Raw genomic sequence first — 24,643 nt, forward strand, 5'->3', positions numbered from 1 at the left:
GGGGAGCCGGAGGGCGCGGCCGGATGCTGCAAATGCCGGAGCCCTGCGCGCAGCAGATTCTTTTTCTCTTCCCTTCCTCCTCTGTCCCTGACCCCATCACGTTATCTTTTCTCACTGGGGGAGTCGAGAACAAAGCCACTCCACTCCATCCTGAAGAAGAAGAAGAAGAAGAAGAAGAAGAAGAAGAAGAAGAGTCGGAAGAGTCGGGGGGATGTTTCGACTCCAAGTATATTTCAGGGGGAAAGTCCTGCTGGAGACAGAGAGGGAGGAGGATGGAGGCTGTTTCTGTTCCTCCGGTCCATTTCAACTTGAAGCTTCCAACCACCTTTAAATACATGGGGCGTCGTCAAGGAGGGGCAGGGCGTAGCTAGGATTTTTGTTAGGGGGCAGGCCTTTTGTTGGGGAGGGGGGGAGAACTTCATTTGGCTATATATTTTTATTTATTTATTTTGTTGTGTTTATTTATTAATTGTATTAATAAATTATTAATTACTTTTATTAATTATACCGCCCTATACGGGGTCCTCAGGGCGGTTCACATAATAAAATAAAGATATAAAACATACATAATAAAAATAAAACAACAACCCAATAGGACGCCCCCCCCCCAAAAGCACATTTTAAAAGGGAATAGGATTTTTATTGATTTTGGGTGGCAGCTGCCCCGCCCTGTCCTCACTCCCTCTACACCAACATACAGTACAGTGGTACCTCGGGTTAAGTACAGTGCTACCTCTGGTTATGTATTTAATTCGTTCCGGAGGTCCGTTCTTAACCTGAAACTGTTCTTAACCTGAAGCACCACTTTAGCTAATGGGGCCTCCTGCTGCCGCTGCACCGCTGCTGCACGATTTCTGTTCTCATCCTGGAGCAAAGTTCTTAACCCGAGGTACTGTTTCTGGGTTAGTGGAGTCTGTAACCTGAAGCGTATGTAACCCGAGGTACCACTGTATAGAGATCAGAAAGCGAAGGGAGAGAGAAGAGATGGGTCAGCAATTACGATATGATAAACCTCCAAGCAAATGTCTGAATGCATTCTATTAAAAAATAAAAATAAAATCAACCGGGGGTGGGGGAGAGGGGATGTACAGACTTTTGCGGATCCGTCGTCTCCCCCCCATCCGCCGTCAGCCACTGGGCGCATTACATCACCCGAGCCGAGGAGGCAGCTGTGAATGGGAGTAGGTGGGGCTTGGGCTGCAGAAAGGCGGGGATCGGCGCTCCCCGTATAAAAAGCAGCTCCCGGTCGAGGCGCTCCTTGTTGCTTGTTGCCGGTGCTGAAGAGAGCCGAGGTCAGGCAGGTGGGCGCGCCGGAGGCAGAAGCGGCCAGCGAGTGGGGGGTCAGCCCGGAGTCAAGCCGTCGCCATGCGTGAGATCGTGCACATCCAGGCCGGCCAGTGTGGCAACCAGATAGGGGCGAAGGTATAGTCTGGACCAGGGCAGGGGAGGAAAGGAAAGGGGGGCGTCTCTATTGTTACACGCGCTGCAGGGAGTCGCCAATTACAGGCGTTCCACGCGTCTCTAACTCGGGTGGGGTTCAATGACCTCGGCCTCCTGCGCATCGAAGGAGCCTATTCAGCAACTCGGCATGCTTTTTCTCTCTTTTTTATGTCTTCGTCTCACAATTTTGAAAGATGTATTCTTCACTACCACTATCCCCGCTCGGGTCTGCTTCCTCGACGGCGCGTTCATCCTCTGCTGCAGCCGGTTCCTTTGTTACACGCCCCTTGCGGAGGGGAGGGAGGAGAATAGAAAATGCTGGTCGCGTTGGATAGCCCGTTCGTTGCCTTTGATGTGTGAGCTGCTAGTAGGAACCGGCGCTCTAATAAGGGGTCTAGAAAAAGGCGTTTCCTCATCCCGCCTTGTAGGCACTTCGTGCTTTGAGTCAGCGCTCATGTCACCAAGTCTCACACACACACACACACACACACACACACTTCGAAATCCGGGTGGTGGTGGTTTTTTTGTGTGTGGATGGGACTGGATCTGGTGCTTTAACAATAATTTTATTTATACCCCGCCCATATGGCTGAGCTTCACCAGCCACTTGTTTTATTTTTGACAAGTAAGGGTAGCTGGTAACTCAATTCCCAGCCACACCCTCAATGCTGGTACAGAGACAATATAGCCTTCAGTAAGTCGAGAGGGTCTATAGCCATCTCTAGGCTCACTGGTATCCTCATTCCTAAGACAGTATTGGGCTAAATTCTGCAGTAAAGGGGATTTTAAGGTTCAATGAAAGGTACGCCATCTCCATGTTGCTTCCCTTGTGTAGGTAGATTGTCACAGGTGCTTTCTCTGAATTCAGTTTGGGTAGATCATACGAGCCTATTATTTTGAGATTGACTTGTTTGGGGATCTGGTTGCCCCCGCTGGGCTTTCTGCTTCCCTTTTGTGGAAGGGAACGAAGAAATACTGAATTTGCTTTGAAAATATTTAGAGTTGGCGCTACCACCTTGGCAGGCTATGCAGTAATAGTGTGGTCCATGCAGCATGTATCTCGAAGCTCTCAAGTGAATGGAAAGTGTTCTTTGATCTTCTGCAACATTGCAGGGCATTTTTCTGTGAGCATAAAGTACCCCCTCCCCCCCCACACCTTAGACCATAAGTGCTTGCTCAGAAAACATTGTCACAGATCTGGGGACACATGCCCACTGGTCCTTTCATAAGGGAGTTTCCCTAGCAGCTTCTAAGCTTACCTTATCAAGGATATGAAGCAAAGAGTGGCTTTCTGCTGCCATTTTGGTTATGATCATGGGCAGAGTGGCTGGTGCTGGTTTGGTTTTGTGTTTGAGAGAGCAGCACCAGGAGACAATAGCCTTTCTAGCTAAGGTGGGGCGCAAGTGGGTGTGTACATGGGCTTGGTGGCACCTTTTCCTCCCCACTCCTGCACACAACGAAAGATCATCATTCAATGTTTAAATACAGTTAAAATTGAACAAAACCAAGAACATTCAAGACAGAGGCTTGAATTACAAAAGATAGGGCAGAGAAAATACCAATAAACATAAGGAGTGTTTTTTGTTTTTTTTAAGGAAAGCAGTACTGAAGAATTTTCTGCAGCCATCCTTTTCTCACTGCCCACCATGCAACGTATTTCAGAATTATAAACGGAGATTTTAAAGAGCTGTCAATGGCATCCTGGTGCATTGTGGCTTCCTTTGTGGGTTGCGTGTGGAGTATTGCAGCGGTGCTGTTTCTTTGTGCTTCGAGCCACTGTCAAGGCAGCCACCTGGGCTGCCAGAGCTCTTAAGGGTTTGCCTTGATCTGCCTCATTTCCCACAGCAGAAGCTCTTTTCAGCTGGGAATCTGGCAGCCCTGACAACGGGATTTTGGCAAGGCGTGCCAGCAAGCAGCATGTGGTTTTTTGGGGGGAAGGGGGAGTCAGCCTTCTAGGCATTTCAAAGGCAGTTGCTAATAGCTCTCCAAAATTCCCATTCCAGTTCTGGGAAGTCATCAGCGATGAGCATGGAATTGACCCCACCGGCAGCTACCACGGAGACAGTGACCTACAGCTAGAGAGGATCAACGTCTACTACAATGAAGCGACTGGTAACCTTGGGGAGGGAGCGGGTGGGTGGGTGGGTGTGTGTGTGTGTGAGAGAGAGAGAGAGAGAGAGAGAGAGAGAGAGAGAGGGAGGCCAGGGAGGAAAGCTGCTGACAGATTCTTCAAAAAATGTCACGGGAACTGGGAGAGCAGCAGCGTGACAAAACCCTGGCAAGCCGGGGCCTTTAAGCAGCTATTGAAATCCTTGGCAACGCTTTAATGCCTACTTAAAATTCAAGCCTGGTTTCATTAGGCTGTTCCCTTTAAATCTGCACCTCCCCCACTCCTTTTATCTGTTTAGAGAGTTGCTGTGTCTCTCCGGTGAATAGTAATGAGGTTGCCAAGAGCATAGGAGCTGCCTTGTGTTGGGTTTTGTGTGGCTTCTCCTCCCTTCCCCAGCCCATGAAATCTGCTGACAGCAGGTCTGTAATGCTGAGTGTCTTTTGTCGTCGTCCCCCCCCCCGCCGCCGCCACTGCAGGTAACAAGTACGTGCCCCGTGCCATCCTTGTGGACTTGGAGCCTGGCACAATGGACTCAGTCAGGTCTGGACCTTTTGGGCAGATCTTTAGACCTGACAACTTTGTCTTTGGTAAGTGTTTCATCATGGCTGTTCTAAAACGGGTGGCCCAAGCGAAAATGAACTCGGAAGCTCAGGTCCTCTCTGCCTAGATCAAGGGTTTGCTGGCTAGAAATCTACCGATCTGTTCCACTTCACCTTCAGTACCTCCTCTTCTCCTCCACTAAGCAAAGCATAAGTGCTACAATCAGCTTGGCTTGAAGCCAGTTGGCATTCACTGCCATCATCATGTGTGGTCCTCTTTAAAGTTGTCAGGCATCAATCTCTGTGTAGGGTTCTGCTATTATGAGCTTTCACAATAGGAGTAGGATGGGGAAGTATACATTTCCTGTTTCCCATGTGATGAAGAACCCTTTTCTGTATTGGCAGAAAAATGGGTCAAGGGATCATTCCTGCATCTCTCCCACAGTGAAATGGATGAGATATTCTGCGATTTGAGGCATATTGCCACAAGAGAAAGGGCGGCCTTCTCTCCCTTAACCAGAACACACCGTGGATAGCTCAGTCGATAGAGCATGAGACGCTTAGTCGCAGGGTTGTGAGTTCGAGATTCCTGCATTGCAGGGAGTTGGACTAGATGACCCTTGGTGTCCCTTCCAGCTCGACAGTTCTATGATTCTATGTGTCAGGGGCTGGCCAGTGTCGGATGCCAGAGACTGGTCTGACTTGGACAAGGAAGGCAGACAGTCACAGACAGAGCAGCCTTTAACAGAGGAAGGGGGTAATTGCCCCCTTCCTTCAGTGTTCTCAGTAACAGAGAGAATAGTAGATTAAGAAACCTCGCAGTCAGAGGAGGAGGAGATAGACAGCCCTGATAAAGTTGCTAGGCAACCAGGAGGGAGGGAGAGTTTGGAAGGCTCTTACTTTGAGAGCGGCGGGGATGTTCCTCCCTCCCCTCGGACTAGGAGACAGGAAAGGGTTAAGGAGCAACGAAAGCACAGGGGCAAAAGGACAGGGAATCAGCGCCCGTCATGCTGCAAAAGGGGAGGATATTCAGAGTGAACAACTGATACCTAGAGAGAAGTTGGCTCAGTGCTGCTCTCTTTGTGTTATTGTAAATAAACCTGTCAGAGGCACATTAATTCTTATTGGAAACTCCTGTCCATATCTGCAGACCTGACACTATGCTAGATTGACCATGGATCCCTGTTGCATGCAAATTTCTTGGCCATGCGGTTTAGCGTTTGCATGCAAATAAATATTTGGGGAAGATATATGAGGGAAATACCAATGTTCTAGCACTTGATGGATACACTATGCTTATCCAAGAACTCAACAGAACCATTTCTAAGGGCTGTTACAGACTGTGCCCCCCCCAAAAAAATGTCATAACCAAAATCTTAAAGGAAATGTACATTTTGACTCAAGCTGGTTTGCTTTAGCAGTTCCACCCTTTACGCATTGAAAGTGTTGGCGGCTGTAGCTTCTGCCTGTTCATCACCTTTCCACTTCCTCCTCTAGGCCAGAGTGGTGCTGGGAACAACTGGGCCAAGGGCCACTACACGGAGGGAGCTGAGCTGGTGGACTCTGTGCTGGATGTGGTAAGGAAGGAGTCTGAGAGTTGCGACTGCTTGCAGGGCTTTCAGCTGACCCATTCCCTGGGTGGTGGCACAGGCTCCGGGATGGGGACGCTCCTCATCAGCAAGATTCGGGAGGAGTATCCCGACCGGATCATGAACACGTTCAGTGTGATGCCGTCCCCTAAGGTGTCAGACACAGTGGTGGAGCCCTACAATGCCACGCTGTCCGTCCACCAGCTGGTGGAGAACACGGATGAAACCTACTGTATTGACAATGAGGCCTTGTACGATATCTGCTTCCGCACTCTCAAACTCACGACTCCGACGTACGGGGACCTCAACCACTTGGTGTCGGCCACCATGAGCGGCGTCACCACCTGCCTGAGGTTCCCTGGCCAACTGAATGCCGACCTCCGCAAGCTGGCGGTCAACATGGTGCCCTTCCCTCGCCTGCACTTCTTCATGCCCGGTTTTGCTCCCCTCACGAGCCGCGGAAGCCAGCAGTACCGGGCCCTGACAGTGCCAGAGCTGACCCAGCAAATGTTCGATTCCAAGAACATGATGGCGGCCTGTGACCCACGCCACGGGCGCTACCTGACGGTGGCGGCCATTTTCCGGGGCAGAATGTCCATGAAGGAAGTGGACGAGCAGATGCTGAACGTCCAGAACAAGAACAGCAGCTATTTTGTCGAGTGGATCCCCAACAACGTGAAGACGGCCGTGTGCGACATCCCTCCGCGAGGCCTCAAGATGTCCGCCACCTTCATTGGCAACAGCACGGCCATCCAGGAGCTCTTCAAGAGGATCTCTGAGCAGTTCACGGCCATGTTCCGCCGAAAGGCCTTCCTGCACTGGTACACCGGAGAGGGCATGGATGAGATGGAGTTCACAGAGGCCGAGAGCAACATGAACGACCTGGTCTCCGAATACCAGCAATATCAAGACGCCACAGCGGACGAGCAAGGAGAGTTTGAAGAGGAAGGCGAGGAGGACGAGGCTTAGGATGGCGGTGGTTTAGTGCAGTGGGGCAAGTTTAGTGCAATGGGGCCAGTGTTTTGGGGCACAGTCTGTTCAGCTCTGCTGATGCATGCTTTTTCAGTTCAACTTGGTGCTTTCTCTGCTGGCTTTGTCAGCAGATTTACTCGTTGTGTAACAGTAGTTGCAAAAGAGTTATGAAAAAGTCTTCTGTCTAAATGTCTGATACAAACATAAAAGGCATTTGTGTTTCACGCTGTTGTCTGGATTCTTTTATTGTGTTGTGAAACTGCAGAGCAGAAATGAAGCCAAGTCAGGGAACAGTGGGAAATTATTATGCTACTTCTGCGACAGAAGTGTTGCAGCCATCATGCAAGTAAATAAAATGTGAATGAACTGGACCGATTATTAGAATGCTACATACTCTTCCAATTAACATTTGGCACTGGAAAAGTATTTGATCAAAGAACAAACAGGCATGTTCTTTGTAATATATTTAGATGATTATGCTCTCCTTGGGGTGCTAACACTATGTTAAAAGAAAATGACTGTCATCCTTAGGCTTCTTGGTGCGTTTCCTAATTGAGCAATGAGGGACCTGTGATCTTCCAGATATTGTTGGACTCTAACTCCCATCAGCCCCAGTGAACATGGCGAGTGGGAATTTTAGTCCAACATCACTTGGAAGGTCACAGAATACACATCCCTATTTAAGGAAGCTGGAGTATACTTTGAAGGCAATGGCCAGAAACATGTTTTCAACAGTGTCATAATAAGTCTGAAGCCCTGATATTAAGGAGTACTGTTGTCCATTGAAAAGTAAGTTGCTACTCTACCCCTAATTGATGCAACAAGAATTATAACACAAATTTCATTTTTCCTGCAGATGGTCCCTCAATAGAGGTGGTGTCTAAGTAACTGGTCTAACACTACTCAATTTAGGAATTGCACTCATGTTCATTGCAGTGAGGAATTGTTTTCTTTTGCAATTAATTTAGTCAAGGTTTTTTGTTTTTGTTTTTTAAAAACCTAATCACACTCATCTTCAAAGAGGAGAGTCAAGACCTTAGCCTAAAACCAATTGTTTGAAGGTGTGGTAAATGATTATCATAATTACAGGAAAACAAGATTGGGCCTGTGCCTCTGAAGCTTCCTGAGAACGCAGAAGATTGCGGCCAGTGATGGTAAGACTTGAGGTTCTCCTTCAGATCACTACAGGCACCTGGAACCTTGGAGGAGTGGCTGCTGAGAATATAATTTGCTGAGACAATGTGCGGAACCTGCCTGTTTAACCGAGGAAGAGTCAAGATCTGTCCTTTCGCTCTCCACAGACAAGTTTTCCTTCATGCTGTGCTGCTGCTGCAGGGTAAAAGAGGGGGGGAAATGGTTTCCTTTACCCCCTTCCTAGGACTGGGACAGGAACCTATTTTTCTGCATTCCCTAGGGCAGGCATTCTATAGGGAATAATGCGGGGGGGGCAGTGTTTCCCAAACTTGGGTCTATAGTTGCTCTTGGAGTACAACTTGAATTCTCATCCCAATAGCTCCCTTGTGAGGAAAATGTCTGGGATTCTTTAGTTGTGGTTCCTGCATTGCCGCAGTACCTATTTATCTACTTGCACTGGCGTGCTTTCGGACTGCTAGGCTGGCAGGAGCTGGGGCAGAGCAACAGGAGCTCACCCCGTTTTGGGGATTCGAACTGCCAACCTTCTGATCAGCAAGCCCAAGAGGCTCAGTGGTTCAGACCACAGCACCACCCGTGTTTAAGCAGCATGTGTGGCATCCTATGATCAACAAACCTCACACCTGCAATCCACAGAACTGAGTGTACCAGTGTTCATGCTGATCCTCTCAACAGCCTACAAGGGATCACTCTGGATTAGGGGTCAGCAAACTTTTTCAGCAGGGGGCCGGTCCACTGTCCCTCAGACCTTGAAGAAGAAGACGACTTTGGATTTGATATCCTGCTTTATCACTACCCAAAGGAGTCTTAAAGCGGCTAACATTCTCCTTTCCCTTCCTCCCCCACAACAAACACTCTGTGTGGTGAGTGGGGCTGAGACACTTCAGAGAAGTGTGACTGGCCCAAGGTCACCCAGCAGCTGTATGTGGAGGAGCGGAGACGCGAACCCGGTTCCCCAGATTACGAGACTACCGCTCTTAACCACTACACCACACTGGCTCTCAGTGGGGGGGGGGGGGCAGACTATATTTTGAAGGGAAAAAATTGAACGAATCCCTATGCCCCACAAATAACCCAGAGATGCATTTTAAATAAAAGCACACATTCTACTCATGTAAAAACAGGCTGATTCCCGGACTGTCCACGGGCCGGATTTAGAAGGCGACTGGGCCAGATCCAGCCCCTGGGCTTTAATTTGTTTACCTATGTTCTGGATGATACACAGCCAAGAACCACAGCACCATCTCCTCAGGTCATTATCTTTTCCTTTGAAATACCACATTTCATTGTCCTTGGGAAAACATTTTGAATACAGTGGTGCCCCGCAAGACGAATGCCTCGCAAGACGGAAAACTCGCTAGACGAAAGAGTTTTCCGTTTTGGAGGTGCTTCGCAAAACGAATCTCCTATGGGCTTGCTTCGCAAGACGAAAATGTCTTGCGAGTTCCTGCGTTTTTTTTTCCTCCCCCCCCCCTTTTTCTAAGCCGCTAAGCCGCTTATCTGCTTATCCGATAAGCTGATAAGCCGCTAAAAGCCGCTAAAAGCCGCTCATAGCGCTAATCCACTAATCCGTCAATGGGCTTGCTTCGCAAGACGAAAAAACCGCTAGACGAAGAGACTCACAGAACGGATTCTTTTCGTCTTGCGAGGCACCACTGTATAAACATTTTGCCCTCTTTCAACCAACAGGAGGGCTGGAGCTAAATATAAAATACATAAGTAGTAAGGAAAAAACAACAACCTATGAAACGTTTCCCCTGATTTTGTACTCCATTCTTAAGAATTATGTGATACCTAGAGACATTTAATTCAATGGGCTTAAGGGTGCATATTTTTGTTATACAAGCTGTTAATGCCCTTCTGCATCCTTATGAGAAATCATCTCACCGTGTTTTGTATCTGGGTGCATGAGCAGTTGCTGTCCTTTTTCTGTGGGTGAGCTTACGCCGAATAAACATTACTAGTATCAGATAACAGGTCTAGCATATCTGGTGGCAGAGCAATGATGGAGCCTGGGTAGACTTGACATCTGAGAAACATGTACTTCACATCTACCCATCTGCTTTTCTCAATGGATAGACCTGCTGTCCATCTGCTGGTGTATCCGAGATCCAAATGTCTTTTCACTCCCTGATGAAACTCTCAGCTTTTTCCCTGGCTGCCTTCACCTTCTCCAGCCCTTATTAGTTGCACGGCTGCTACTTCACTTTTTAATTTTTTTATTGTATTTATATACCACCCTATACCTGTGGGTTTCAGGGCGGTTCACAAATAAAATCAAGATAGGTAAAGGTAAAGGGACCCCTGACCATTAGGTCCAGTCGTGACCGACTCTGGGGTTGCGGCGCTCATCTCGCTTTATTGGCTGAGGGAGCCGGTGTACAGCTTCCGGGTCATGTGGTCAACATGACTAAGCCGCTTCTGGCAAACCAGAGCAGTGCACAGAAACGCCGTTTACCTTCCCGCCGGAGTGGTACCTATTTATCTACTTGCACTTTGATGTGCTTTCGAACTGCTAGGTTGGCAGGAACAGGGACCGAGCAACAGGAACTCACCCCATCACGGGGATTTGAACCGCCGACCTTCTGATCAGCAAGTCCTAGGCTCTGTGGTTTAACCCACAGCACCACCCGCGTCCAAAATCAAGATATAGAACCACAAAATGCATAATAAAACAACAACAACAAACCAGTAGCTCCCCACCACACACACACAAAAAAACACATTTTAAAAGGGCATAGAATGTCAATCAGATCAACCAAAGGGCTGGTTAAAAAGGAACATTTTGGCTGGTGCCTAAAGCTGTACAATGAAGGCACCAGGCGAACTTCCCTGGGGAGAGCATTCCACAGACGGGGAGCCACTGCAGAGAAGGCCAGTTCTCGTGTTGTCACCCTTTGGACCTCTTGAGGAGGGAGCACACAAAGAAGGGCCTCAGAATATGATCTCAGGGTCCAGGTAGGTTCATATGGAAAGAGGTGGTCCTTAAGGTATTGCGGTCCTGAGCCATTTAAGGCTTTATAGCCTGCATGCTGCCTTTCCCAAAGAAACGCCCCATTCCCCCCGCCGCCACCAAACACTAGATTAAAAACATTAGACTACACATCAGGGCTGTCATATGCAACCTTCTTGCTTCGGCAACATGAGTAGAACAAAACAGGGATGCTTTGCAGGATGGATATAACCCACACACTTCCAGCCACTGTCCTGATCTCGACATAATAGAAACAGACTTGGTCTGCTTTGGTGTAAACAGAATAATATTCAAAAATGTTGACAGAGTAAAAAAAAAGCCCAAAGACCTGGCTTAGAAATATAGTACATTCCTGTCTTTGCTGCTGCATTTTGTTTTTTGAGTTGACTCACTGCTCCCCAAGCACAGCTGCCCTAAAATCCTGTATACCTGCACTGTTTTCTATGGGTCAGCAGGAATAACTTCTCCCCCCAAAACACACCTGCAGCAAAGGATTAATAGCAAACCAAAACTGTAGATATTAGGTGTTTCTCTCTAGCCTTGTCTAATTGGATGGATGATCTTTTCTAAGTGTTAGTTGTTGGTCTGATTTCATTCATTGACTTAAAATGCCAAAAGGTAGGAGCAGGTTAGTTTCTCACAAAGCATGATGAACTAGCTCTTTTTCTCAACCAAGGCCAGTGATCTGGGGGTTATGATTTTTGTGGAGGAAGATGCCCTTGCTGCCACATGGATGCTCATGGATCTCCGGAACATTAACCTTGCATGCATCGCGCAATGAGGCACCAAATGTGGAATGGTGCTGCAGAGCCACATCTCTGCGTGCGTCCCTGATGTTCAGACATTAAGTGCGGGTGTCTTCAAAGGAAAGCTGATGTGCAGAGCCTTTCCTGGGTAGAGGCAATGAGGTGCTTGTCCCTTGGTACACACAGGGAATAAAGTTGCACACAACACCAAGGAGAGCTGCAAAAATATAAGCTGGCTTTCAAGATATGGTCTCTTGGGCAGAAGGGACTTCTGGGTGATCCCTCAAAGGAACCTTTCATCTCCTGGCAATTTCAGCAAACAAAAAGTAACAAATCATTAAAATCGAACAGCTCATTAAAGAGAGCTCTCTCTAAGCACTAAAATACTTTGTTGTTCAACAGGAATCCTAGGCCTTAAAATAAACACACAGAGTATGTTTGCATTTTTTGTCATTTAAGTTTGAAAATGCAGGAAATTAGAAAGCAGATGGGATAAAATTGAGGGTGGGAGAAGATCCAAAGAAAGAAGAATGGCAGTTCAAGATGATGGGAGTATGCAGAATCAGTGGGTCTAACCAGAAGAATAGGAGAATTATGGGGAAATAATTGTAAACAAGTGAAAATGCTAGCAGGATTAAGGTAAATTCAACAGTAAAAATCATGCTGAGGTAATATTTAAAGGGAGGTGATTTAGATGGTTAGAATAGAATATGTGATATGACTTATATGCACAACCTTTTAAATATGCCTCTCTGAGCTCTTAAACAAGGCATGTTGGCTGACAGAATCTAAAGAGCCAAGAAGAAGAAGATATGCAGCTAAGTACTGTTGCCTGTCACCCCAATCTCCAAGAGGTGTGAGAGTCCAGGGGTTTCAGATGCTTACCCAGGGTCCAGGTTTCCTACTAGAAATGAGGCACAGCAGAGACTGTGGTGTCTTTTGTGGGATGTATCATCACTGAAGCTGTCAACTACAACATTTCCTGTTGCCTAGAGTGGACACACAGGAGAATGTTGCTCCAGACAGGGAGGACTTCCTGTCATACCTGCTCTGGAGCCTCCTCCCCCTGTGTGTGACCAGGTAGATGGGCATGACCCTAGCAAACCCTACAAAAAGCCATCTTCCCCTCTTTTTCCATTTTCTCCTTTTGGACTCCTCTTTTGGCTCTTAGCCAGCACATGGCTCATCCTTACAGAGGATGGAAGCCAGAAGGTAGAAAGTCTGAGGCCTAGCTCAGACTGCTTTTCTCTACAAATCAGCCATGTCCTCGCCACCCTGGTAGGGTCGAAGATTTTTGGCACGCTGGACTTGGCCCAGGCCTACCAGCAGTTACCAGTGGACGAGGCCACTGCTGAGGCACAGACTCAGTGTCACGCACAGGGGCGCATTCCGTGTCAAGTGGCTGCAATTTGGCATCAGCGTGGCACCATGCATATTCCGACATCTCATGGACTCTCTCCTCAAAGGAATTACTGGCGTCACCTCCTTCTTCGATGATGTGTTGATCGCTGGGGCCACACCAGGGGAGTTTGGGGACCGACTCCGCACCGTCCTGCACCGTTTCCAGATGTCTGGCCTCAAGGTGAAGCGGGAAAAGTGTCTGCTAGGAGTGCAACAGGTAGACTTTCTGGGGTTTATGGTGGATGCAGACGGAGTCCACCCAACCGGGGACAAGGTGCAGGCTATTTGCGACACCCCGGCACCTAAGTGTAAGGCCGAAATCCAGGCCTTCTTGGGACTATTGAACTACTACCATGCTTTCTTACCTCACAAGGCAGCGGTAGCAGAGCCCCTACACAGACTGTTAGACAAACAGGCCCCATGGGTCTGGGGACAGCACCAGGAAGCCGCTTGTCTCAAACTCAGTCCTGGTGCACTTTGACAAGAGGCTGCCGGTGGTGGTGGCATGTGATGCCTCGCCCTACGGCGTCAGCACCATCCTGGGGCACCAACTTCTGGATGGGAGAGAGGTGCCGGTTGCCTACTTTTCCCAGACCCTCTCCGCAGCCAAGAGGAACTAATCGCAAATAGACAAAGAGGGTCTGGCAATCGTGAAGGGAGTAAAGAAATTTCATGATTTCTTGTACAAGCGCCCCTTCACCGTGGCGACCGACCACAATCCACTGCTCAGCCTGTTTGCCCTTGAGAAGCAGACCCTCAAGTACTGTCACCCCATGTCCTCAGGTGGTCAATTTTCCTTGCTGGCTACCAGTATACACTGATCCACTGGCCTGGGAAGGCGATGGGCCATGCAGACACCCTCAGCAGGCTGCCACTACCAGAGACCGGCCCCGACCCAGCACCCGCACAAGAGGTCATGAGCCTGGAACAGCTTCCCGACAGCCCCATTCAGGCGCCGGAAGTAGCGCGCCACTCCTCGAAGGATAGGGTCATCAACCGGGTCTTGAACTGCGTGTGGTGGAGATAGTCCAGTAGCAACCCCAGGCTGGAATTCGCAGGCTAAACGACCCGCAAACACGAACTGTCGGCCCACAAGGGGTGCCTGTTATGGGGAAGCAGGGTGGTCATTCCCCAGCCAAAAGGTCCTCGCAGCCCTACACGAAACACACTCAGGGGTAGTGAGAATGAAGACACTCACAAGGAGTTATCTGTGGTGCCTGGGGAATGACGGGGAGATAGAGGCCTGGGTTAAATACTGCCAGACCTGCCAGGAGGCCTGCCCAGATCCCCCGAGGGCTCCCGTCCAACCCTGGGAGTCCGCCCAAGCACCGTGGTCCCACCTGCATGTAGACTTCGCTGGCCCCTTCTTCGTAGTGGTGGACTTGTACTCCAAATGGCTGGAGGTTGCCCTGGTACCATCCACTCCTACGGCCGTGGCCATCCGAGTACTACGTAGGCTGTTCCGGGTAACGGAACAACATGAGCCATGTTCCGGGTAACGGAACAACATTCACGTCAGAGGAGTTCCAGACCTTCACAGCACAAAATGCCATCCACCACACATGATCGGCGCCGTTCCACCCCGCCACCAACGGTCAAGCAGAGCGCATGATGCAGACCAACAAGGACGCCTTCCGCTGCATAACGCAAGGGGAATGGGAGTACTGCCTAGCTGCATTTCTCCTAGCCCAGCCCAGCACCCCCAGCACAATGACTGGCCAAAGCCCAGTGGAACTACTCATGGGCCAGCGCCTCACAACAAGACTGGACCGCCTTCACCCCGACAGGGCTCAGGATGAGGCAGCAGTGGGGAAAAGTAGGGACCCCTGGACCTTCTGGCCCCGGGACAAAGTGTACGCAAAGAACTTCAGGGTGGGCCCAGCATGGGTACCCGCCACAGTCACCAGAGTGACCAGGCCTGTGTTGTATGAAGTGCTAACAGAAGGGAGGCAAAGCTGGCACTGCCACTGCTATGGTGATGATTCTGGGGGGGGCGGGACTGGGAAGAGGGCTGGACTGAGGAATCCCAAGGGGACAGCTGGGAGGGGAGGCCTGTAGAGCTGGAGGAGCGGGCAAGCGAGGCAGAACTAGTTAGCCCAGAGGTGACCCCTGAGGCCGAGCGCCCACAGGAACCAGAGCCACGACCGTGTGGACCAGTGGAGCCCAAACAAAGAGCTCCGTTGCAGCAGCCAGCCCCGCAACAAGAGTCAGAACCAGAAACCCATACCGAGGGACACAGCACATATGTAGGTGACCGGCATACCTCTACAACTACGAATGCTAATCTTCTGGGTTTGATGGAAACTTAGAGGGGAAACTAAGCTTGGATCCTAGAACAATAGGCAGGTAGGATCCTAGAATGCAACAATGTGATTGGCCTGCAGGAGCAGCCCAATCAGGCTCCAGGAGGGAAGCATAATCAGCCAATCAGATGGGACCCATTGTGTAAATAATGTATATAAACCCAGAGGTTTGGGGGGGGAACTCACTCACTGTTTTACCAGCTGCCATAAAAAGCATGCAATCACTATGTGACGCCAGGTATATTTCATAAACAAAAAAAAGGCGCTACAATCCTAATGATAGTTTCTTGGATGCAGAATGCTGCAGCGAGGCTCCTCACGGGGTCTCTGCCATGGGAGCATATTCACCCAGTGCTTTTCAATCATTCAACTTGTTTTTATTATTGCTTGTAAGCCACTCTGAGCCCAGCCTTGGCTGGGGAGGGCGGGGTATAAATAAAAATTATTATTATTATTATTATTATTATTATTATTATTATTATCATCACCTTGCCAATAAAGGTCCGTATAGTTAACGCTATGGTTTTCCCAGTAGTGATGTATGGAAGTGAGAGCTGGACCATCAAGAAGACTGATCGCTGAAGAATTGATGCTTTTGTATTATGGTGTTGGAGGAGACTCTTGAGAGTCCCATGGACTGCAAGAAGATCAAACCTATTCATTCTGAAGGAAATCAGCCCTGAGTGCTCACTGGAAGGACAGATCGTGAAGCTGAGGCTCCAATACTTTGGCCACCTCATGAGAAGAGAAGACTCCCTGGAAAAGACCCTGATGTTGGGAAAGATGGAGGCCACAAGGAGAAGGGGACGACGGAGGGCGAGATGGTTGGACAGTGTTCTTGAAGCTACCAGCATGAGTTTGACCAAAGTGCGGGAGGCAGTGGAAGACAGGAGTGCCTGGCGTGCTCTGGTCCATGGGGTCACAAAGAGTCGGACACAACTAAACGACAATAACTTGATGTGAAATGGCTTGGTGGGGAAAGGGAAAATCGGAGATTTCTGACCACAGCAGAAAAGCGCAACCCTTAGACTGAGCTCCCGGGCCCACAACAGTCTATCTGCTTTTTGATCTGGGGGAAAGAAAACCTTCGAGCGCATCAAAATGGTCTCTGCTGCAGGCAAGTCCAAAAATAAAACCCCGCTGAAAAGACCAAAAGCCGGCACAGCGAGGACCCGCTTTGCAATATTAGGGTCGCCCCTAGGAAACCACCTGCTTGCGTGCGCGGGGCGGGGCGGGGCCGGTCAAATCCAGGCCGCCGCCGCCGCCCCGCCCCCCCCTCCCTCCCTCGGGCGCGAGCAGCGGAGGTATGGACTTTCTCCTCTCCACCCCTCGAGCGAGAGACAAGGCGGGGCCGGGAGGGGAAGGGGCGGAGCCACGCGCCTCCCGCTATAAAAGAGCCCTCGGGGGAGGAGGGAGGCGCGCCCTTGTTTCCTGCTGCTGCTGTTGTCGAGAGAGCAAGTCGCAGTTTTCTCTTTCCGGAAGGTAGCAAGCGGGTGATCGCCTGAAACAAAGTCGCAGCCATGCGGGAGATCGTGCACATGCAAGCCGGCCAGTGCGGGAATCAGATTGGAGCCAAGGTATCATGGAAAAGCGGGGGCAAGGGGATCTAGTGGGGAGGATCTATTGTGGAGACTAGCCGTGTCGTTTCCTTTTCTTGCGTCTCCGATGAAAGGCATTAATCGCCGCCTAAGAATTAAGGTGAAGAATTAGGGGGGGGGGCAGAGCACTAGGAAAAATCTCCCCGGGGTTATGTCTACGCATAGCTGTCAACTTTTCCCTTTTTTAAAAGGGAAATTCGCTTATTCCGAATAAGATTCCTCGCAAGAAAAGGGAAAAGTTGACAGCTGTGCGTCCACGATGCGTCTCCTCTTTCGTAAAGCCTCGGATGCGACGACCATCTTTCTCTGCCCCTCCCTGCCGCTTCATAGGGCAGATCTTGCGGGAAACAATAAACGCCTTCGCTTTCCGTCGGGGCCAGATCCGTCTCACACAGGGTTAGAACTAGCAGTAATCCAGTTATAACGGCAAGCTTTTAGGTTGCCTCGCCCCTCTGCAGAGGATGCAGTCTGGATTTGGAGCAGCGTTCAAGCTGGTTGGGTGCGTGCGTAATGGTGCAAAGCCGGAAACCAATTGGTTTCTTTCTTTGTTAAACAAGTCCCTCCCCTCTTCCCCCAACAGTATGTCCATCCGTGAAATCTAACATCCTGCCTTCCTATGCCCTGTTGGCATTGCTTTGTGTGAAGGGAATCTGTCTCGTCATGGCGCAGAGGATCATGTGCTTGCAGTATGGTGGCCAAGGTGTGGCCGCGGCAGCTGCACGTGTTAAGTCATGCTTCCTCGTCGCACTTGCTAAATCGCTCTGCAAAATTCCCGTTTCAGTTCTGGGAGGTCATCAGCGACGAGCACGGCATTGACCCGACAGGCAGCTACCATGGAGACAGCGACCTGCAGCTTGAGAGGATCAACGTCTACTACAATGAAGCTGCCGGTAAAAATGGAGCGCGTGTCTTTTTAAGGAAGTGCTTCTAGCTGCCTCCGGATATGAAGTCTGTTGCCCATTTTTAGAAATCTTGATTGATAGATTGTACGGCTTCCAACTAATTAAATCTGCAGATAAACACACAGTTCTTGCAAAGAGCCTTTTTTATTTTTATAAACAGATGCTCTTCCTATTTTTGGTGTCCAGCCCCACCTTAGAAGAATTTCCTTCTGTGTGAGCGGAACAGGCAGAATTTCTTTGTTCTAAGATGCAGCCTGCCATAAGCTCCCTAATTATGTGTTTTCAAACTAAAAATACAGACTTGGGAAGAAGAAGAAAAATGCACACCTGGCCAGTAAACTGGGGCTGTATTAAAGGATTTAAAATTTCTCTTCATCTGTTTGGGGTGGGGGCAGAAAAGGTATTAAAGTAATGAAAACAGTTTTTTTGCGGGGGTGGGGAAGGCATTGACATTGTTGCTTCTGGATGTCAAAGGTTATTTATGATTTCTGTAATTGAAAGTGAATAACCTTGTAATTACGGACAGGGTGGCGCTGTGGGTTAAACCACAGAGCCTAGGACTTGCTGATCAGAAGGTTGGCGGTTCGAATCCCCATGACGGGGTGAGCTCCCGTTGCTCGGTCCCTACTCCTGCCAACCTAGCAGTTTGAAAGCACGTCAAAGTGCAAGTAGATAAATAGGTACCGCTCCGGCGGGAAGGTAAACGGCATTTCTGTGCACTGCTCTGGTTCGCCAGAAGCGGCTTAGTCATGCTGGCCACATGACCTGGAAGCTGTACACCGGCTCCCTCGGCCAATAAAGCGAGATGAGCGCCGCAACCCCAGAGTCAGCCACGACTGCACCTAATGGTCAGGGGTCCCTTTACCTTTACCTTTAACCTTGTAATAATATAACTTTGCAGACAAAACTTTCCATGGGTATCTATGAAGTACAGGTGGGGAAGTGACTCTGGCTGCTGTGGTCTCTATGCACACATGTATATGAACACACAGGCCAACCTTGACAGGTGAGCAGGACGTACCACCTGCCAATCACTGGATGTCAGGTGATAATACTAATTTATTATAACCCACCCATCTGGCTGTATTTCCCCAGCCACTCTGGGCGGCTCCCAACAGAAAATTAAAAACATGGTTAAAGATCAAATATTAAAAACTTTCCTAAACAGGGTTGCCTTCAGATGTCTTCTAAAAGATACACTGGTACCTCTACATAAACCTCTGGTTGCGTATCTTTCAGAATGCAAACATGGCAAACCCGGAAGTATTTTTTCTGGGTTTCACCATGCACGCATGCGCAAAAGCGGCACGTTGGGTTGAGATATAAAATTCTTTCCTGAGTAACGCTGAGGGTTGCCAGGAGCCCAGTAGACTGCAGATAATTTAATGAGGTCACTGCATTCATAAATCTTTTGTTCTCCCTGCAGGCAACAAGTATGTTCCCCGTGCCATCCTTGTGGACTTGGAGCCTGGCACAATGGATTCTGTCCGGTCTGGACCATTCGGCCAAATCTTTCGGCCTGACAATTTCGTCTTTGGTATGTAATATTCTTTCGGTGACTGTAGTCTCTGTTCTTGACAGGCGCTCAATGTATCTTGAAGCAGCTGCTGGATTGCTCATACCTATTCTTTCCAAATGTTCTGCGAATATCATCCCTATGCAAAACAACTGACTTCTGCCTGTCCTGGGAGACACTTGAATTCAACTATGAGGAGTGTTTGACTAATCTTATACACTCCCTGTAACATTTGATCATGTACTGAAACAAGGGCAAGGCTAGTTATGCCAGGTGGCAGAAAGGTGGTACATCTTCAGGTATACGCAATAGGTGATGTGGTACAAAGATCTCTCCTTCCTCTGAGCCAGTTTCATCATCCCCTACCCTCAAATTGCCAAAGGTACGATAGCTCATGATATTTGATCCAATGTACTTTTTCAGAGCTGGGTCTTTAAACACTATACAGTCATACCTTGGTTTGAATGTGCTTCGGGTAGAGCGCGTTCGAGTTGCGCTCCGTGGCAACCCGGAAGTAACAGAGCATGTTACTTCCGGGTTTCGCCACTCGCCCATGCGCAGACGCTCAAAATGACGTCACGCGCATGCGCGGAAGCGGCAAATTACGACACGCGCAGACCTGTCGCTTGTTACATTCACTTCAGGATGCGAACGGGGCTCCGGAACGGATCCCGAGGTACCACTGTATTTGAGAACCAGAGGAAAGTAAACTGGTTTTGTAGTCTGGGTCTGGACACTGCTTATAAAAGGAACAGTTGGACCAGATCATGATGCCATTAGCAGATAGAAATCAATAGTTGCCATGTTTCTGTATCCTTGTCTTTCTGCTTCTAGGCCAGAGTGGTGCTGGGAATAACTGGGCCAAGGGCCACTACACAGAGGGAGCTGAGCTGGTGGACTCTGTGCTGGATGTGGTAAGGAAGGAGTCGGAGAACTGTGACTGCTTGCAGGGCTTCCAGTTGACCCATTCCCTGGGTGGCGGCACAGGCTCCGGACTGGGGACACTCCTCATCAGCAAGATTCGGGAGGAGTATCCTGACAGGATCATGAACACATTCAGCGTGATGCCATCCCCTAAAGTGTCGGACACGGTGGTGGAGCCCTACAATGCCACGCTGTCCGTCCACCAGCTGGTGGAGAACACGGATGAAACCTACTGTATTGACAATGAGGCCTTGTACGATATCTGCTTCCGCACTCTCAAGCTCACGACTCCGACGTACGGGGACCTCAACCACTTGGTTTCGGCCACCATGAGCGGCGTCACCACCTGCCTGCGGTTCCCTGGCCAACTGAATGCCGACCTCCGCAAGCTGGCGGTCAACATGGTGCCATTCCCTCGCCTGCACTTCTTCATGCCCGGTTTTGCTCCCCTCACGAGCCGCGGAAGCCAGCAGTACCGGGCTGTGTCGGTGCCAGAGCTCACCCAGCAATTGTTTGATTCCAAGAACATGATGGCGGCCTGTGACCCGCGCCACGGGCGCTACCTGACGGTGGCGGCCATTTTCCGAGGCAGAATGTCCATGAAGGAAGTGGACGAGCAGATGCTGAACGTCCAGAACAAGAACAGCAGCTACTTTGTCGAGTGGATCCCCAACAACGTGAAGACGGCCGTGTGCGACATCCCTCCGCGAGGCCTCAAGATGTCCGCCACCTTCATTGGCAACAGCACGGCCATCCAGGAGCTGTTCAAGAGGATCTCTGAGCAGTTCACGGCCATGTTCCGCCGAAAGGCCTTCCTGCACTGGTACACCGGAGAGGGCATGGATGAGATGGAGTTCACGGAGGCCGAGAGCAACATGAACGACCTGGTCTCCGAATACCAGCAATATCAAGACGCCACAGCGGACGAGCAAGGAGAGTTTGAGGAGGAAGGCGAGGAGGACGAGGCTTAGGATGGCGGTGGTTTAGGGGCCAGTGTTTTGGGGCACAGTCTGTTCAGCTCTGCTGCTGCATGCTTTTTCAGTTCAACTTGGTGCTTTCACTGTTGATTTCCTCATTGCCCAAACCCTTTGATTTGGAAGCACTTTTATAGGTCGTGAAAACATTTCAACATAATAATGAAAAGTGGGTGCTCTCCACACTTTAAATTGGGGCTGAAAGTAAACTTTGTAACTTTTACCCTTAAGAATATACTTCCTTCCTTGTTAAGACAACTGTTGTCCTTCAGCTGTATGTGTAAAGCTATTGATCACACCATTGTACTGCAGCTGTTGTATAAAAATTATAAATTTATATACATTGTAAACTTATATAAATTTATAATTATTATAAATTTTTGCAGAGGTTACTTATAATTGATCTGAAATAAAGACTTCTCTGCTGCTCCATAGACAAGGAAGCTAACTACACATTCCATATTGAAAATTCAGGAATCTAGAAATAGTAGTTTGGATCCCATTGAGGAACAACCTGACAACACCTCTACACAATTTGTAAAATATTTAGATCATTATGCTCTCCTTGGGGTGGTAACACTATGTTAAAAGATAATGTTGATTGTCAGGCTTCTTGGTGCATTTCCTAATTGAGTGACGAGGGACCTTTAGTCTTCCAGATGTTGTTGGACTCCAACCCCCATCAGCCCCAGGGAGAATGGCGAGTGGGAGTTTTAGTCCGACATCACTTGGAAGCTCACAGAATCCACATCCCTATTTAAGGAAGCTGGAGTATACTTTGAAGACAATGGCAAGAAACATGTTTTCAACAGTGTCATCATAAGTGTAAAGCCTAAATTGTCCTGAAATTAAGGAGTACTGTTGTCCATTGAAAGTAAGTTGCTACTCTAACCCTAATTGATGCAACAAGAATTACAGTACAAATTTCATTTTTCCTGCAGATGGTCCCTCAATAGAGGTGGTGTCTAAGTAACTGGTCTAACACTACTCAATTTAGGAACTGCACTCCATGTTCATTAGTGGGGAATTGTTTTCTTTTGTAATTAATTTACTCAAGTTTTTTTATACATATAAAAAAATCCTAATCACACTCATCTTCAAAGAGGAGAGTCAAGACCACAGCCTAAAACCAATTTCTTGAAGGTATGGTAAATGATTATCATAATTACAGGAAAACAAGATTGGGCCTGTGCCTCTGAAGCTTCATGAGAACGCAGAAGATTGCGGCCAGTGATGGTAAGACTTGAGGTTCTCCTTCAGATCACTACAGGCACCTGGAACCTTGGAGGAGTGGCTGCTGCGACTATAATTTGCTGAGACAATGTGCGGAACCTGCCTGTTTAACCGAGGAAGAGTCAAGATCTGTCCTTTCGCTCTCCACAGACAAGAGTTTTCCTTCATGCTGTTCTGCTGCTGCAGGGTAAAAAGAAAGAAAGAAAGATATGGTTTCCTTCACCAGCTTCCTAGGACTGGGACAGAAACCTATTTTTCTGCAATCCCTAGAGCAGGCATGTCCAACTCCCAAGAGACTGCGATGTACTCCAACTATTAAAAAACTGGCAGCGATCTACCCATTGGATTAACCAAAGTTGTTGAGCTTTTTTCTCTTTTTTCCTTTTTGGGTGATCGATCAGGATCATACCCTGCAATCGATCAGTTGGAATTGCCTCCCCTGGGAATATGGGGGGGGGGCAGTGTTTCCCAAACTTGGGTCTCCAGTTGCTCTTGGACTACAACTCCCATCAGCCCTAGCTAGCAGAATCAGCGGTCGGACATGATGATGATAATTGTAGACCAAAAACAACTGGCGACCCATGTTTGGGAAACCCTGTACTAAATGAACAAATGCCTTATTCAGGGTGGAATTTGGAAAACGTGGTAGTAAAGGACTGAAACAAAGCTTTCTAAATGAGGGTTAATAAACTAGCCCTTTTGGCCTATGCTTGTTCTTTTTTAAAGGAGCTAAACACACTCAAGAGCCCCTGAAATATATATATATTTCAATGCTAATACCCCCAACAATAACAAAAACATCTTTCTTCACCTTGTGCACGTTTGGAAGTGGCTGACCAAAATCTGCTGGGTTGTCATCTATTCAGTTTTTTAACCCAGAACTTGAATTCTCATCCCAATAGCTCCCTTGTGAGGACAATGTCTGGGATTCTTTAGCTGTGGTTCCTGCATTGCAGGGGGTTTGACTAGATGACCCTTTGCCTAAATCCTCCAGTTCTACGACTATTTGGCTTTGTCAAGCCCAGCATCTGATGCATTGGTGACATGCACATGTTAACTGAACATCTAAAGGAAACCAACTTTGTAAAATGCAGGGCAGGAGAGAGAGGAGTGGCACCACTTTTAATGGGGTATTTTCATCTGGAGCATCAGTAGAGGAGTTAGGTTCCCTTTCCCCAAATTCCCTTAAAGCATTTCTAAATCTAAAGCGATACCATGTTCGGAATCCTGTGATCAACAGGCCTCACACCTGCAATCCACAGAACTGAGTGTACCAGTGTTCATGCTCTTCTCAACAGCCTACAAGGGATCACTCTGGGTGGGACACAGCCAAGAACCACTCCTCCATCTCCTCAGGTCCTTATCTTTACCTTCGAAGTACCACATTTCATTGTCCCTGTGAAAACATTTTGAATATAAAAATTTGCCTTTCAATCATCAGGAGGGCCAGAGTGAAATATAAAATACATTAGTAGTACCAAAAACCTATGACACATTTCCACTGATTTAGTACTCCATTCTTAAGAACTAAGCAATACAGTAGTACCTTGGTTTTAGAACAGCTTAGTTTATGAACAACTTGGAAATAGAACGCTGAAAACCCAGAAGGTGGGAGCAGGTTAGTGTCTCACAACGCATGCTAAAAACTTGCTCTTTTTCTTAACGAAGGGGGTTATGATTTTTTGGAGGAAGATGCCCTTGCTGCCACATGGATGCTCATGGATCTCAGGAATCTTGCATGCATCGCGCAATGAGGCACCAAATGTGGAATGGTGCTGCAGAGCCACATCTCTGCGTGCGTCCCTGATGTTCAGATATTAAGTGCGGGTGTCTTCAAAGGAAAGCTGATCTGCAGAGCCTTTCCTGGGTAGAGGCAATGAGGTGCTTGTCCCTTGGTACACACAGGGAATAAATTTGCACACAACACCAAGGAGAGCTGCAAAAATATACGCTGATTTTCAAGGTAGAGTCTCTTGGGCAGAAGGGACTTCTGGGTGATCCCTCAAAGGAACCTTTCATCTGGCAATTTCAGCAAACAAAAAGTAACAAATCATTAAAATCAAACAGCTCATTAAGGAGAGCTGTCTATAAGCACTAAATAGTTTGTTGTTCAACAGGACTCCATGGCCTTTTTTAATTTAAGTTTGAAAATGCAGGAAATTAGAAGGCAGATGGGATAAAATGGAGGGTGGGAGAAGATCCAAAGAAAGAAGAATGGCAGTTAAGGTGATGGGAGTATGCAGAATCAGTGGGTCTAACCAGCAGAATAG

The 24,643-nt window shown here is 48.4% G+C and overlaps 2 protein-coding genes across 2 annotated transcripts; both read left to right on the top strand.

Moving 5' to 3' along the window:
* The first annotated feature begins 1,252 nt into the window (after window positions 1-1,252).
* Window positions 1,253-6,874, top strand: LOC308481989 (tubulin beta-2 chain). The gene is made up of 4 exons (XM_081014904.1): window positions 1,253-1,422; window positions 3,444-3,552; window positions 4,027-4,137; window positions 5,587-6,874. Exons 1-4 carry the CDS (start codon window positions 1,366-1,368, stop codon window positions 6,645-6,647), a joined length of 1,338 nt encoding a protein of 445 aa, XP_080871030.1. The 5' UTR covers window positions 1,253-1,365; the 3' UTR covers window positions 6,648-6,874.
* A 9,752-nt stretch (window positions 6,875-16,626) lies between these two features.
* LOC308481987 (tubulin beta-1 chain-like) lies at window positions 16,627-23,080 on the top strand. The gene is made up of 4 exons (XM_081014902.1): window positions 16,627-16,803; window positions 17,606-17,714; window positions 19,153-19,263; window positions 20,077-23,080. Exons 1-4 carry the CDS (start codon window positions 16,747-16,749, stop codon window positions 21,135-21,137), a joined length of 1,338 nt encoding a protein of 445 aa, XP_080871028.1. The 5' UTR covers window positions 16,627-16,746; the 3' UTR covers window positions 21,138-23,080.
* Window positions 23,081-24,643: the final 1,563 nt, after the last annotated feature.

Source organism: Podarcis pityusensis (genome assembly GCF_964106645.2).
Source record: "Podarcis pityusensis genome assembly, chromosome: 7".
Taxonomy (NCBI): Eukaryota; Metazoa; Chordata; class Lepidosauria; order Squamata; family Lacertidae; genus Podarcis; species Podarcis pityusensis.